This window comes from Trichomycterus rosablanca, chromosome 2 (assembly GCF_030014385.1).
Source record: "Trichomycterus rosablanca isolate fTriRos1 chromosome 2, fTriRos1.hap1, whole genome shotgun sequence".
NCBI lineage: Eukaryota > Metazoa > Chordata > Actinopteri > Siluriformes > Trichomycteridae > Trichomycterus > Trichomycterus rosablanca.
The window spans coordinates 7,695,933-7,711,706 of record NC_085989.1 but is presented as its reverse complement, the minus strand read 5'-3'; the positions used below and the strand labels follow the sequence as shown (position 1 = coordinate 7,711,706).

At 37.0% G+C, this 15,774-nt stretch overlaps 1 protein-coding gene across 2 annotated transcripts; it reads left to right on the top strand.

The window, feature by feature from the left end:
* Window positions 1-4,858: 4,858 nt before the first annotated feature.
* On the top strand, window positions 4,859-15,384 carry LOC134329379 (uncharacterized). 2 transcript variants are annotated; one of them, XM_063010629.1, is made up of 6 exons: window positions 4,859-4,964; window positions 7,195-7,369; window positions 12,818-12,861; window positions 13,451-13,836; window positions 13,934-14,068; window positions 14,883-15,384. In XM_063010629.1, the coding sequence occupies exons 2-6, from the start codon at window positions 7,317-7,319 to the stop codon at window positions 14,982-14,984; spliced, it is 720 nt and encodes a 239-aa protein (XP_062866699.1). In that variant the 5' UTR covers window positions 4,859-4,964; window positions 7,195-7,316; the 3' UTR covers window positions 14,985-15,384. The 2 variants fall into 2 exon arrangements, with proteins under 2 accessions (XP_062866699.1, XP_062866705.1); XM_063010635.1 differs by having other exon boundaries at window positions 4,876-4,929.
* Window positions 15,385-15,774: the final 390 nt, after the last annotated feature.

Genomic DNA, 15,774 nt, shown 5'->3' with positions numbered 1-15,774 from the left:
CATCCAGTGTTCCGGGGTTTATTTAGTCTAAAACGTTTATATCGGTGGTTCTTAAACTTTTCATACCAAGTACCACAACATTTTACTTAAATGTACTACCTTATAATTCCAATCTGTTCAGTTATATATAAAATAGATGCTACATGGCACAGCACAGTCCACCAAGAAGGCAAAGTCTTAATCAAGAACACTTGTGTTTGTCCTCAGTGGTGTAACTAGGAGCTCATGGGCCCCAGTGCAAACAAAAATTTTGGGCCCTCTCAACAAATTAAATGCCCGAATGTTCCCTGGAAGCACCCCAGAATGTGCCCTGGGAGCACCTCAACCCGAATGTGCCCTGGGAGCACCTCAACCAGAATGTGCCCTGGAAGCACCCGAACCTGAATGTGCCCTGGAAGCACCTGAACCCAAATGTGCCCTGGGAGCACCTCAGCTCGAATGTGCTCTGGGAGCACCCCAACCCGAATGTGCCCTGGGAGCACCTCAGCTCGAATGTGCCCTGGGAGCACCTCAGCTCGAATGTGCCCTGGGAGCACCCCAACTCGAATGTGCCCTGGGAGCACCCAAACCCGAATGTGCCCTGGGAGCACCTCAACCCAAATGTGCCCTGGGAGCACCCCAGCTCAAATGTGCCCTGGGAGCACCTCACCCGAATGTGCCCTGGGAGCACCTCACCCGAATGTGCCCTGGGAGCACCCCAACTCGAATGTGCCCTGGGAGCACCTCAGCTCGAATGTGCCCTGGGAGCACCTCACCCGAATGTGCCCTGGGAGCACCCCAACTCGAATGTGCCCTGGGAGCACCTCAGCTCGAATGTGCCCTGGGAGCACCTCAGCTCGAATGTGCCCTGGGAGCACCTCACCCGAATGTGCCCTGGGAGCACCTCACCCGAATGTGCCCTGGGAGCACCTCAACCCGAATGTGCCCTGGGAGCACCCCAACCCGAATGTGCCCTGGGAGCACCTCACCCGAATGTGCCCTGGGAGCACCTCAACCCGAATGTGCCCTGGGAGCACCTCAGCTCGAATGTGCCCTGGGAGCACCTCAACCCGAATGTGCCCTGGGAGCACCCCAACCCAAATGTGCCCTGGGAGCACCCCAACTCGAATGTGCCCTGGGAACACCTCAACCCGAATTTGCCCTGGGAGCACCCGAATCAGAATGTGCCCTGGGAACACCTCAACCTGAATGTGCCCTGGGAACACCTCAACCTGAATGTGCCCTGGGAGCACCCGAATCAGAATGTGCCCTCGGAGCACAATGTGTAGAATTGTGTAGGAATAGTGTAATAGTGTTTGTGGAGGAATGTTTATTAAGAATGTTACGTTCTCCCTCATGTTGCCTAGCAACACTGTTACCGGACTACCTGATGTCGCGGAAGAATGCTTTTTGTAAGTGTTTTTGTAAATAAAAACATTTATGAATTGAACATGGTTGTTTTTTATTATATTTTATTGTTGACCGCCGTTTTATAAAAGCAATAAGCCACTCGAGACCGTGCGGTACTGCTATGATTTTATCATGAGGAAAGACGTTATAGAAAAACATCCTTCCCCGTGATAAAATCGCAGTAACGCACTGTCTCTCGTGGCTTATTGCTTTAATTAAGAATACTTCTGCTTGTCCTCCTTATCCTCTCTTTTTCTAATAGTTCCTGTAAGGTTTTTCTCTTCATTCATCATTGTAGTTCAGTTTATTAATTTAATATCCCTCAGTTTAAGTTTAAATTTATTTAATTTAATTCTTCGATGTCCTTTCATTTTAGTAGATCCCCTTGTATACCACTAGAGGGAGCTCGTGTACCACCAGTTCTATTACCACTGGTCTATACTTTGTTGGCATGTGATCGAAGATCTGATGTGATTTTTAGAAAACAATTAACATGTAGTTAAAACATGTTATTAACACTTAATTAAAAATATATAAAAACAAATAATAAAAATATTTCAACAATGGCCCTAAGACCCTGTCGTAGTCCTACCTAGTAAGCCCAGGAAATGTTTGTTTGTTTATTAGGATTTTAACATGTTTTACACTTTGGTTACATTCAAGACAGGAACAGTAGTTACTCATTACACAAGATTCATCACTTCACAAGGTTATATCAAACACAGTCATGGACAATTTAGTGTCTCCAATTCACCTCACTTGCATGTCTTTGGACTGTGGGAGGTAACCGGAGCACCCGGAGGAAACCCACACGGACACGGGGAGAACATGCAAACTCCACACAGAAAGGACCCAGACCGCCCCACCTGGGGATCGAACCCAGGACCTTCTTGCTGTGAGGCAACAGTGCTACCCACTTAGCCATCGTGCTGCCCAGCCCAGGAAAAAAGAGCAAGCTAAAGTTTTGTCTTAAAGACCCTAAATCTATATAACCGTCACATTAAATGACCAAACACGCTAATATTTTTAGCTTTTTAGGTAATTCAATGCCATATTTCATTGTGGTACTCATATCTGACTGCACAGTCTTGTGTCAGATGCCTTTATGCTGACGTGTTCTTATTTGTTTCAGTAGGCCTCTCACATTTTAACAGCATTTAGGTTAGCATTATCATCCCCAAAAATGGAACATGTGTGTGTTCGCACTGTAGGATGTACCAGGTCCTGTAAAACTATCTTTATTGTTAGCTGTAACACCATGCAAACAATCAGTGGATCAATAGCATTACCCATACAACCATGGATCCCTCACCACATTGAACAGCTAGCAGCAAATGCTATGAGTTAAAAGCAGCTTTCAGATAAATGACATGATGGCGCACTTAGTGAGGGTGTGGTAGAAATGCCACAAACATTTTTGTGATTAAACATTCTCAGTAGCAGCACAGCATTCTCCTTGGTTATCACTTTAGCACCACATGCACTTTGTTTTGTTACCCCACACCAGGGCTCTCAAGTTTTCAAGTTTGCTTGGAGTGAGATGGGGTGTGGGGTGGGGGTGGGGGGGGATAGCTACTATTCAAACGAACACTTTAACCGACAGGTATAGGTCTTATACAAAGAGTAGGAAAACTATAGTAACTTTAGTAACTAATGAAAGATTAAAATAAATGAAGATATTACCTAGGGTGACCATATTTTGGTTTTTCAAAAAGAGGATGCCTGGTTCAGGGAAGGAGGGGGGGGGGGGGGGGTATTTCATGTCGTTGGTGACACCATGGTAATGTGTATGGGGTAGAGGTTTAAATAGTTGACAAATGAGTGAGTAACCATCCAGCTGTGTTACTGAACTTTAATAAATGTACAGCTGCTTTTTAACTAGGGCCTTTATAATCAGATAATCTTATTCCTTCAAATTCAGCCTTAAGCCCTAAACAATAATAACAAGAAATTAATACACAGTAATCACCTATAAATTAAAATCCCTTTATTTTTTAGTTTCTTTGATGTATTGTACAATCGTATCAGTCGACTTATTAGGAGTGTTTAACTTTAATTTGCTTCACTTTGATTACTTGCTCACAACAGTAGAAACCCAGCAGTAAAATGTGTCTTCTAGTGCATTTTTTAGGTCTCAAAAAGAGGACATGCAAAGTAAATAATTTCTCAGAGTGAGAAATGCCATGTGTGGCGTGTGAGCGTGTGAGCTTGTTGAAATGCGTGTGTCTCACGCTCAATGCGTGAGACTTGAGAGCCCTGCCCCACACAGTCTATGCCCCATTGTCATTGATTTGCTCCATTTGATAGACCTATGCCCTATTGTTCTCCTTGTGATTAGTATGTGTTTATATGCATCTTAGTGTTGTCATTATTTACACATAAACCACGTTCTGTACAATTACTGACTGTAGTTCATCTGTTTCTCTGCATTCTTTGTTAGCCCCCTTTTATGCTGTTCTTAAATGGTCAGGACTCTCCCAGGACCACTACAGAGCAGATATTACTTGGGTGGTGGATCATTCTTAGCACTGCAGTGACACTAACATGGTGGTGGTGTGTTAGTGTGTGTTGTGCTGGTATAAACGGATAAGACACAGCAATGCAGATAGAGTTTTTAAACACCTCACTGTCACTACCGGACTGAGAATAGTCCACCAACCAAAAGCATCCAGCCAACAGCGACCTGTGGGCAGCGTCTTATAACCGCTGATGAAGGTCTAGAAGATGACCAACTCAAACAGCAGCAATAGATGAGCGATCGTCTCTACATCGACTTTACATCTACAAGGTGGACCAACTAGGTAGGAATGGCTAATACAGACAGTAAGTGGACACAGTGTTTTAAAACTCCAGCAGCGCTGCTGTGTCTGATCCACTCATACCAGTACAACACACACTAACACACCACCACCATGTCACTGCAGTGCTGAGAATGATCCACCATTCAAATAATACCTACAAAGTGCTTCTATATGGTAAGTGGAGCTGATAAAATGGACAGTGAGTGTAAAAACAAAACGGTGGTTCTAATGTTATGGCTGATCAGTGGTTACTCTTAGTTATTTCCTTGACGGCTGTAACATATTTCACAAAATTTAGAATCCTGCTGTAATTGTATAAAACTAAGGACACCAAATCATGTAGCTGTGAAAAACAAATTCGTGAACATCAAATTTCATTCTTTCTGTATACAGTATAACATTTCATAATGCGTCACATGTTTTTTGGTAGTAAAAGTGAAAAAAACAAAATTTAAACAGGATATGATGTACTTCCAGTCTGCAAAAAACTTATACAATTATTTTATTGTACTTCAATTGTAACTTCTATTACTATTATTTAATACAGCATGTTATAAATTAAACTCAGACATCAGACACAGTTAAAATGACTTTGTTCCTTAAATGCAAACGATTCATAACCACGTGTTCACTGACTGTGGTGAGCAGCATGTCCTGTTTGTTCTGAACTGGTTTGGGTGTGGTGGTGTGTTTTCCTCTCAGAACTGAACTGAACGACAGGGTACAAAGGTGAACAAATGTAAGAGGAGCTTATTTCCTGATAGAAGAACTCCAGTAAGCGTTAATCTACAGTTTTATTATTATTTACTTTAAATAATTTGTGTTTCTCAGTACAGCTTATTTAATTTGGTACAGTTTTGTAATTTTTCTGTGGTTGATAAAATGGCGAACTTAAGTTTTGAGAATAATAATGGCGACTGCTCTTTGGCTCTATCTGAGTCTGCTTTTAAATTTTGTATTAGAAATTAACATAAATATCAAAAACAAATGATTTATATCCTACATTTGACTGATTATGTAAGAAATATATTAAATATATTACATTTTATGGATTTTTTTGGTTTCGTTTACTTAGGCTGTATATAGTTTTTTTTCTACTTATAACGTCCTGTTAATATTATGGGCTGTATATAGTTTTTACTTGTATATAGTTTTTCTACTTATAATGTATTATTAATATTAACTCAGACGTTGCTGAATTACACATTACACACAAAATTGTCCACAAAGTTTTTCTATGGTTGATAAAATGGCGCACAACTCCTCTTTGCCTCTCTTAGAGTGTCTCAGAGCTTTTAAATATATACAATATATACCAAATACATTACATTTTATAATATTTATAAAAATCATTGTTTTGTGTCAGCATGGATTATTTTGTTTCATTTCTACAAAGACTATATAGTTTTTCTACGTGCTTATAATGCACTATTAATCTCAACTCAGAAGTAGCTGAATTACACATACTTGACAAAATTGTCCACAGACTATTATATTTATTTACAAAAGGAAAAACTCAAGGAAGTGTTAATCTACAGTATTATTTTTTCTTGTTTTACATATTTACACCCATTCAAATTAATTCAGTTTCTCAGTACAGCTTATTTAATTTTTTTTTTTTTTAGTTTAGGTTGATAAAATGGCACACTTGGTTGTGAGAATAATGTTGCTTTTACATTTATATTAGAAATGCACATGAATATAAAACATTTTTTTATCCTAAATTTCACTGAAAATATATATAAAATACATTTTATTATAGTCATTGTTTTGTCAGCATGGATTTGATTCATTTCTACAAAGGCTGTATATTGTTTTTCTATATATATATATATATATATATATATATATATATATATATTCTATATATTGTTTTTTGCATATAATGTACTTTTAAAATGAGCTCAGAAGTTGCTCAATTACACATACTTGACAAAATTGTCCACAGAGCGTTCTATTTCCTTACTATTGTAACAACTGTAAAGTAATTACTAATCTACAGTTTTATTATTTGTTTTTTGTCCATTCGAATTAATTCAGTTTCTCAGTACAGCTTATTTAATTTGGTAAAGTTTTTAGTTTTTCAATGGTTGATAAAATAGCGCACTTGGTTATGAGAATAATGGCGAGTCAACGGCTGCTTTTTGACTTTCTCTGAGTCTTCTTTTAAATTAGTATTAGAAATCATAATAAATATTCATAAAATCATTTAAATCCTAATTTTGTCTGAAATTATATACCAATTTTCATCGCTTCAAATGAGTTCAGGTTATTTTAATTGGTAAAGGTTTTAGTTTTTCTATGGTTGGTAAAATGGCGCACTTGGTTATGCAAATAATGTTGAGTCAACAACGGCTCTTTGGCCCTCTATGGGTCTGATTTTAAATTTGTATTAGAAATCAGCATAAATATAAATAAAATAAAAAAACAAAAATTATTTAAATCCTAAATTTGTCTGATATATATTAAATATAGCAAATACATTACATTCTATTTTCTTTACAAAAGGAAAAACTCACTCAACTTTACATATTCACATCCCTTCAAATTAATTCAGTTTCTAAGTACAACTTTTTTAATTTGGTAAAGTTTTTAGTTTTTCTGTGGTTGATAAAATGGCGCACTTGGTTATGAGAATAATGGCGAGTCAACAGCTGCTTTTTGACTTTCTCTGAGTTTTTTACATTACATCTCAATTTTACTGAAAGTATATGAGATATACCAAATTACATCACTTCAAATTAATTCAGGTTATTTAAATTGGTAAAGGTTAAATTTTTCCATGGTTGGTAAAATGGCGCACTTGGTTATGCATATAATGTTGAGTCAACAACGGCTCATTGGCTATATCTGAGTCTGCTTTTTTGTATTAGAAATATACTTGTATATAAATAAAAAAAAAAACAATTCTGAGCATACTGCTGTAGCTTTGTACCTGTAACTAAAAATACTTTTTTATTGTCAAGCATTTTACAGCCATTTTTTCCTTCTGCTTCTTTATCAGCCAGCTAGTGTGTATTCATTAAAGTGAAGGTTTAAGAAAGAAAAAAGAAAGGAAGAAAACCCAAAAACCTTTCTTTCTCTTTCACTTTGCTGAATACACATTTAGTGCAACTGCGTAGGACGATGATCACCGACGTTTTATCCATGAGAACAGGAGACTCAAGCACAGACAACAAGTAAGCAAATTTATATTTAATTTTAAAGTAATAATGTAACCTGCTTCATTTGCTCAAGTCTAATTCTGATTTTTGGCTTTTAGTTTTTACAGCATACATGTATACCAGTATGGTTTTCTGCTACCATAAATACAAGAACAGCTTATTTGCATCTTGGTGTATATTCTACAAGTCTGTGAAACTGTATTGGTAGAGATTAAACACAGGTGGTATTTCTAATATATACATAATATTAATAAATTCATCATAACAAATAATTCAACCAACTTTAGAAATAATTAAAATGGCAACACAGCTATAATTTAATTATTTATTATTTATGAGTGTATGTACACTGTTCTAAAAAGTTACTATAATTTATAAAAAGTACACTGTTACCTTGGAGGCAGCAAAAAAATATTAGGCAGCATGTACAAACGAGCAGAGACATGTTCACTTGCTGCTGCTATAGAAAAAATCTGATATTGAGTGGATTGAATACTAGACAAGACAACTTGAGGTTTGAAAAATTGCAACTAACACTAGATCAACTGTTAAACTAGTAAAATATAAGTAATGTTTTAAAGTTGGCATTTTTTTATTAAAAATACCCACTTTAAATAACCCACTGCAGCACTACAGGAATGTCCCAGCTGTCTTAACTAACTGGGACTTACTGACTTACTAAGGCTTTGTCCACATGAACATAAATATTCTCTACACATAGTTTTTTCTTCAGGTTGAATTAATATTAATATTTCACTTATAGATATGTTAAACTGCAAATACAAAAGTGAAAGTTTCTAATCAGCGCGGCACATGTAACATCTATTGAATCTATTGAACATTCAAAAGTTCCATATGTTCAATATGTACTTGGTCAGAGTTTCCTGTTCGAGCTGTTTTTGCAACATGGCTGTCGCTGTGGGGTTTACCAAGAGAATCCAAGAGATTTAACCTTCCACCTCTGAAGTTGGCCAAAACCTATTGGAACATCAAGCAGGATCAAGCAGGAACTGGATTGCATTGTTCAATTTGGAGTCATCAAACAATCAAGTTTGTGGTGTGCTACCATGGTTCTCGTCCTTATTTAAATGAAGATGGCTGCATCTGTGTGAACCTGAAACATTTGTAAGGACAATTTGTTCTACTCACAATAGATGATATACTACCAAAGCATCGTATGGCACCAGCAGGCAACTAACACCCATGGAGAGGTATCTCTTTTATAGTTTACACTTTGCCGTTACATGTGCTTCTAAAATATTGTCAGAGCTACTCAGGGATGTTGAAGAACCTAAAGTATTATGCCATTAAATGAAATTATATGATGATAAATACATCTAAGACTGTCTTAATTAAACTGTCTAAAATATTTCTTTGGTGGAGGTGGCATCTGCCCAGACTCAGCTAAGGTGTGCGTTCTTGGTTTGCTTGTGTCCCCATCAGCAAACACAGACTATGAAGAATACTGGAGATGCTACACAAACTTTCAGAGATCATGAAACCACTCCAAAAAGTTTAAGCAATTAATCTCTGACTTGAGTGGTATTTTAATGTAGCAACATGGAAACAATGCTTGTACAGCAGCTGTTTGGGCCTGTAAAATGTTCTTCACCTACCGGTATGGTCTTGACTCTTGATTCTTTAACCAGATGTCAAAAACTTTGTATCAACGATAAACAACAAGATTTGAATGCTGTGTTACTAGGATGTCAGAGATTCCTGATGTGGATAATAAAATACAACTCGACAACCATACAGAAGGTACCTGAAACTGGTGAGTGAGATGCGAACATATGAAGATTCCAGACACACATGGCCTTGTTTTAGTTAAAACTTGAACAAATCAAGCAACCAAGAGGACCCCAAGTTACAGACGTTACATTCAGAAGTCAGAAGTTCTATTTCAAAAGCTATCATCACATATAGAGGATAAGAGGAAACTCAATCCAAATGAGCTCCACACCACTTTTCTCATGATCATGGAAAAGAATAGCTGAAGATATAGGTATAGCCAACATTATTTCTCATGATACTTGAAGACTGCACATCTTCCACATTTAATGGACATGCACATTTGATGTACTTGTAATGGACAATGGACCCTGTATTCAACATTTTCAACAGTCAAAAAATAGTAGCACTGATGAGCAACACCCCTTTGCACAAATGTCCTTCACAAATCATGTTTGAAAAATGGATTAAGACTACATTTTCCACACTGAAAAGCCAATGTTAAATCAAAAGGTGCAGCATACAGCCAAACCGACAAAACAATGCCTACCTTTCAACATCAAAACCAGGACATAAGAGTGTATTAAAGCTGGATGGAGACAGTGTCTGGGCTAACTCTTGAGAATGTGGTTCAGCAACAGACCACACACAGTCATATTTGATTAGGAATCACAAAAGGCATCACAGACATCATCTTAGTCATCTACCTTAAGCAGAACCTGGAGCAAAACCTTAAAGAGGCTGAGGAACATGCTCTTGTAACTACTATTATTATTTATTGGTGGTGTCTGAATACTATTTTTATGTTAAGTTAATTTTTAAGTATACCTCTGTATATGTTAATTATACACAATGTTAATTACAAACATGTATCGAAACATTATGTGTATATTTGAAGTGGATTTAAGTACTTAAAGTACAGGGTGGGCCATTTATATGGATACACCTAAATAAAATGGGAATGGTTGGTGATATTAACTTCCTGTTTGTGGCACATTAGTATATGGGAGGGGGAAAACTTTTCAAGAAGGGTGGTGACCATGGTGGCCATTTTGAAGTCGGCCATTTTGGATCCAACTTTAGTTTTTTCAATGGGAAGAGGGTCATGTGACACATCAAACTTAAGAATTTCACAAGAAAAGCAATGGTGTGCTTGGTTTTAACGTAACTTTATTCTTTCATGAGTTATTTACAAGTTTCTGACCACTTATAAAATGTGTTCAAAGTGCTGCCCATTGTGTTGGATTGTCAATGCAACCCTCTTCTCCCACTCTTCTCCCACTGATAGCAACACCGCAGAAGAAATGCTAGCACAGGCTTCCAGTATCCGTAGTTTCAGGTGCTGCACATCTCGTATCTTCACAGCATAGACAATTGCCTTCAGATGACCCCAAAGATAAAAGTCTAAGGGGGTCAGATCGGGAGACCTTGGGGGCCATTCAACTGGCCCACGACGACCAATCCACTTTCCAGGAAACTGTTCATCTAGGAATGCTCGGACCTGACACCCATAATGTGGTGGTGCACCATCTTGCTGGAAAAACTCAGGGAACGTGCCAGCTTCAGTGCATAAAGAGGGAAACACATCATCATGTAGCAATTTCAAATATCCAGTGGCCTTGAGGTTTTCATTGATGAAGAATGGCCCCACTATCTTTGTACCCCATATACCACACCATACCATCAATTTTTGTGTTCCAACAGTCTTGGAGGGATCTATCCAATGTGGGTTAGTGTCAGACCAATAGCGGTGGTTTTGTTTGTTAACTTCACCATTCACATAAAAGTTTGCCTCATCACTGAACAAAATGTTCTGTGTAAACTGAGGGTCCTGTTCCAATTTTTGTTTTGCCCATTCTGCAAATTCAGTGCGCCGATCTGGGTCATCCTCGTTGAGATGCTGCAGCAGCTGGAGTTTGTAAGGGTGCCATTTGTGAGTAGCTAATATCTGCCGAAGGGATGTTCGACTGATGCCACTCTCCAGTGACATGCGGCGAGTGCTACGCTGTGGGCTCTTGCTGAATGAAGCTAGGACAGCCACTGATGTTTCTTCATTAGTGACAGTTTTCATGCGTCCACATTTTGAAATCTGCTGCAATGACCCGGGTTCTGCGTTCACCAGACATCAACACAATTTCTATCCGCTCCTCACGTGTTAACCTCTGCGACATGTCAATGGCTGTAAACAAAGAGAAGCTTGTAAATAACTCATGAAAGAATATAGTTACGTTAGAACCAAGCACACCATTGTTTTTCTTGTGAAATTCTCAATAAGTTTGATGTGTCACATGACCCTCTTCCCATTGAAAAAACTAAAGTTGGATCCAAAATGGCCGACTTCAAAATGGCCGCCATGGTCACCACCCATCTTGAAAAGTTTTCCCCCTCCCATATACTAATGTGCCACAAACAGGAAGTTAATATCATCAACCATTCCCATTTTATTTAGGTGTATCCATATAAATGGCCCACCCTGTATATTAAATAATTAAAATAAAACTGGTTGAATTATTCCTTCCCTTTTTTGTATGCTTCAAATATCTCCAATAGAAGTGTAGCTGGGTTGGAATCTTGAGACTTTGCAGTCTATAATATACGAGGGTTCTTCAAAAAGTTTCCACACTTTTTTAGCTCCATTTCTAGAATTTCAAAAACAAATTAACCAAGTTTTTGGTTTAGCGTGTAGCCACTGATGCCCCACTGCTTTCACACCATCATCACATGAACATCTTCCCCTTAAAGCTTCTTCGAGCGGTCCAAACACTTGGATATTGGATGGCGCTAAATCCGGACTATAAGCTCCCTCTCAGACACGACCATTTACTACTCCTCCCGTTCTCACCATTTCCAACCAAAATATAAAAGTGCGGAAACCTTTTGAAGATCCCTCGTATAATTTACTATGCAAAGTTTGTTCTTCACCAGTCAAACGTGGATTCTTTGAATTACTATAGTTTTGCTTATGTAGAATGAGTAAATGCAAAGGTATTATCCAAAAGTGATAAACACAGAAGAGAAATATTACCAGAGAATGTTAATGTAAGATAAAAATCCAATTCCATACAAATACATATTGCCTTTTATTTTTTTATATTTTGAAAATTCAGGTCACTTCATTCACTTCATCATGTACCGTGTCTTATAAATATATAAATTACAGTTCTGTGAAAAGGTATTTATCCAATTTCTTCTATTTTGCTCTTTTGTTACATAAAGGTAATTCTTTAATATAAGATAAAGTCAGCATATGTAAACAAAACTGGTTGTTCCACCCTTGGCAGTAACTGCATTGAAACGTTTGCGTTAACTTGCCTATAAATCTTCCACTTGATCCATTTTGTGTTTATTTGGGTTGCCTTTGTCTAAGATTAAAAGTAGTTTGAAGATCTGAATCATATAAATGTGGAAAATATGCAATGATAGAAGAAATTGGAAATGGGCTTTTTCACACTACTGTATGTCAACATAGCAAAAATGTGTTGATGTAATGTATTTATGTGGGAATGATTTACACAATAAAATTAATTCAAGCTAGAGCTTTCCCCTGTATTGTTTGCAGTTATTTTTTGATATTTATTTGTTTTTAAATTTTAATTTGTCATGTTTGTTTTTGTATACAGTATAATGAAATCATTATATTTAGTATACATTAATGAACTATATACAGTATATTTAAATGTTAACTTGACAAATGTTGCCATTAGTTAAATGTTTTTTTGTTTTGCTGTGTAGTTGCAATACAGTGACAACTGAATTCCTTGGAGCTTACAAAGAAGGTATGTACAGTATATGTGGATATATAATAATATAGACCACTGTATGTACAAATACCTTTAATGGTCATTTCTTTGGAACAGAAATCAAATCATGTATTATAAATATGTTGTAATTTAATCCATATGGCCAAATTATTAAGTTCAGATGTTCAGTCACACTTATTGCTAGAAGGTTGTTGGGTAATTATATAAAAGACATTAAAATTTTACACTTGGAACAACACTTTGGAGGAAGGTCCTTTCTTGTTCTAGGATGACTCACCCTGTGCCCAAATGGAGATCCATAAAAACATAGTTTCATGACTTGACCTCTAGCCCACAGAATGCCTCACGAATGTTTTTTTAAACCAACTGGACACAACTTTCCACAGGAAGTCTCCAAAATCTTGTAAAAATCCTTCCGAAAAGATTGTAGTCTGTAATGCCCATGACTTTGGAATGATATGTCCATTAAGCTTATAATCAGGTGTCCACAAACCTTTGGCCATATAGCATATCTTATATGTTAATATTATTCAATGCATTTCAATCAACATCACTTATGTAGACATAACTTTATAGTTTATTAATCATTATGTTCCTATTTTAGGATGTGTAAACCTCACAGAAATTGCCAGTGTTGTAAAACGTCACTCGGGTACAGCGGTTCCTCTGGTGAAACCAAAGAGCTACAGTTTGAGGGTGTGTGGTCAGGATGGCACAGTCTATGCTGGAAATGAGGATCAGCTAGAAGCCTGGAAAGATTACTACCTACCAGAGAGGATGGAAATGGAGGTGATCGGTGCACTTGATGATTTTGCGTGTGAAGCGTTTGGTCTGCAGTTAGTGCTGTTGGTGTGTGAAGACGGAAACATCTACGCCTACGAGGATGAAGTTCTGCATCTTGTAGCCAGAAGTTTAAGCGAGCTGTTTAAAACTGGGATGACCTTTCCTGGAATAGAAACCTACAAAGAAGGCGAATGTTTCGAGGATTATGTAAGTCTTTAAACTTTCCATAAAATGTTGACCTGACCTGTAGTGATAATGAATCTGTCTGATCTAAACTCTTCATGTGATCTGTTTTGCTTCTCAGACAGAGGAAGAATACAATGAAATGATGGAATCTGAGGAAATTAGGGAAATGAAAGAAGCACACAGCGAGTTTCGAGAGTCCTTGGAGCTTGAAATGCTGGAGTCACTAAAGCAGTTCAGACCAAGTAAATCAAAGGTATTTTTCAGTTTAAAAAAAAATATATATATAGTTAAAGTAAGAATTTAAAAATGATTCAATTACTGCTGCTGTGTTACAATCCCCTCCACAAATACTGGATGAGTAAAAAGGTTTTTAACCTTTTATATTTTAGTGAATTAGCTCAATCTCGAACAAAAAAACGAACAATTTCAATAGTAAATTTATTTATTTATTTTTATGCATTTTCTCCCCTTTTCTCCCGATCTTTAGCGTGTCCAATTTTTACCCAATTGCATTATGCTTCCTCTCTGCTGGTGCTGACCCCCGCCCTGATTGAGGAGAGCAAACTCTGACGGGTGTGCAGTAGCTGACTGCATATTTTCACCTGCACAAGGCGAGTTAATATGCGGATCAGTTTGTGTATGGAGAGCCACACCCTGATCGCATTATTCCTCATTTCTGTGCAGGCGACATTAATCAGCCAGCCATTATCAGTCATAATTGCATCAGTTATAAGGTCCCTATCCGGATGGCAGAGCTGAGTTTCAAACCGAGCCACCTGAGCGGCATAATAAATTTATTTTGGGAAAAAGAAATTATTTTAAGCAAAAACGTCTTTATACAACCTCTTTTTGTCAATAAAATAGCACTTAGTTTTTTCCTAAAACATAAGGTCAGAAAGATCCTTCTAGAAGATCTAACAACGACTTATTATTGTTTCATGACAGACAGATTTAGATATAAAATCTTATAGTATTTCATGCCAATAATTGTGGAGGGAACTATATATGTTGCACTTGTTTAGTATATATTTGTTTTTCAACTGGTTTGTTTATATTTTGTTGTTCAGGCATGTAAAGAGGATGCGGAGACATCACCACCTTCCCAGTGTGGAAGCATCTGTGAGCACAAGCACAGAAATAGGAGTCTGTTGAATCAATTAGCTTATTAAAGCATTTACAAAGCAAAAGCAGTGCGTTACTGAGGAACTGGAACTTTTATACTGCAGAATATTTTATACCATCTGTTCTGTTTTAAGCTGGTATAGTGTCCCTCAGCAACATGGTGCCTAAGTTCAGTACAGTTGCATAGAATGGACTGGCTACTATTTATATGTATATGTCGCCATGTGATAAATCAGCATTCTGATCGAAATGCAGAAGTGTAAAATATGCTGGTAAGTTGGTAAAGTATGACACACTGTGTGTGTGTGTGTGTGTGTGTGTGTGTGTGAGAGTGAGAGAAAAGATTAAGAGAGAGAAAGAGACAGAGAGAGAATATAGTGAAAACGTGTGAATATGTAATGTCTTATTATGGTTGAATATATGACCTAAATAAAAGTATTTTAGACATTTGTTTGAATGGTGCTGTTTTACTTAAACTATTATTTAACCAGGTTTGAGGTTCTGGTTGGGAATGGATGATTTTATTTGTCCATGTTTCTTATTACCAGGTTGTTGGGTGTGATCTACAGTATTATGAAATGACTAAAAAGGTTTTATGTCCAAGCACAAGTTTTCTATCATATAGTTAATGATTGCTGTGTATTATTATTATCATTATTATTATTATTATAATTATTATCACCACCAATTGTTATTATTATTATCATCACCATTATTATTATCATTATTATTATCATCACCATTATTATTATTATCATTATTATTATTTTTATTATCATTATTATTATTTTTTTTATTATTATCATTATTATTATTTCATTTTCACCAGCCTGTGCA

Bases quoted from the DNA above. Each gene is read 5' to 3' on its own strand.
- LOC134329379 (XM_063010629.1), top strand. From the start codon at position 7,317: ATGATCACCGACGTTTTATCCATGAGAACAGGAGACTCAAGCACAGAC. The intron at 7,370-12,817 runs GTAAGCAAATTT...TTTGCTGTGTAG, and splicing joins GACTCAAGCACAGACAACAA to TTGCAATACAGTGACAACTG. The intron at 14,069-14,882 runs GTATTTTTCAGT...TTTGTTGTTCAG, and splicing joins TCAGACCAAGTAAATCAAAG to GCATGTAAAGAGGATGCGGA.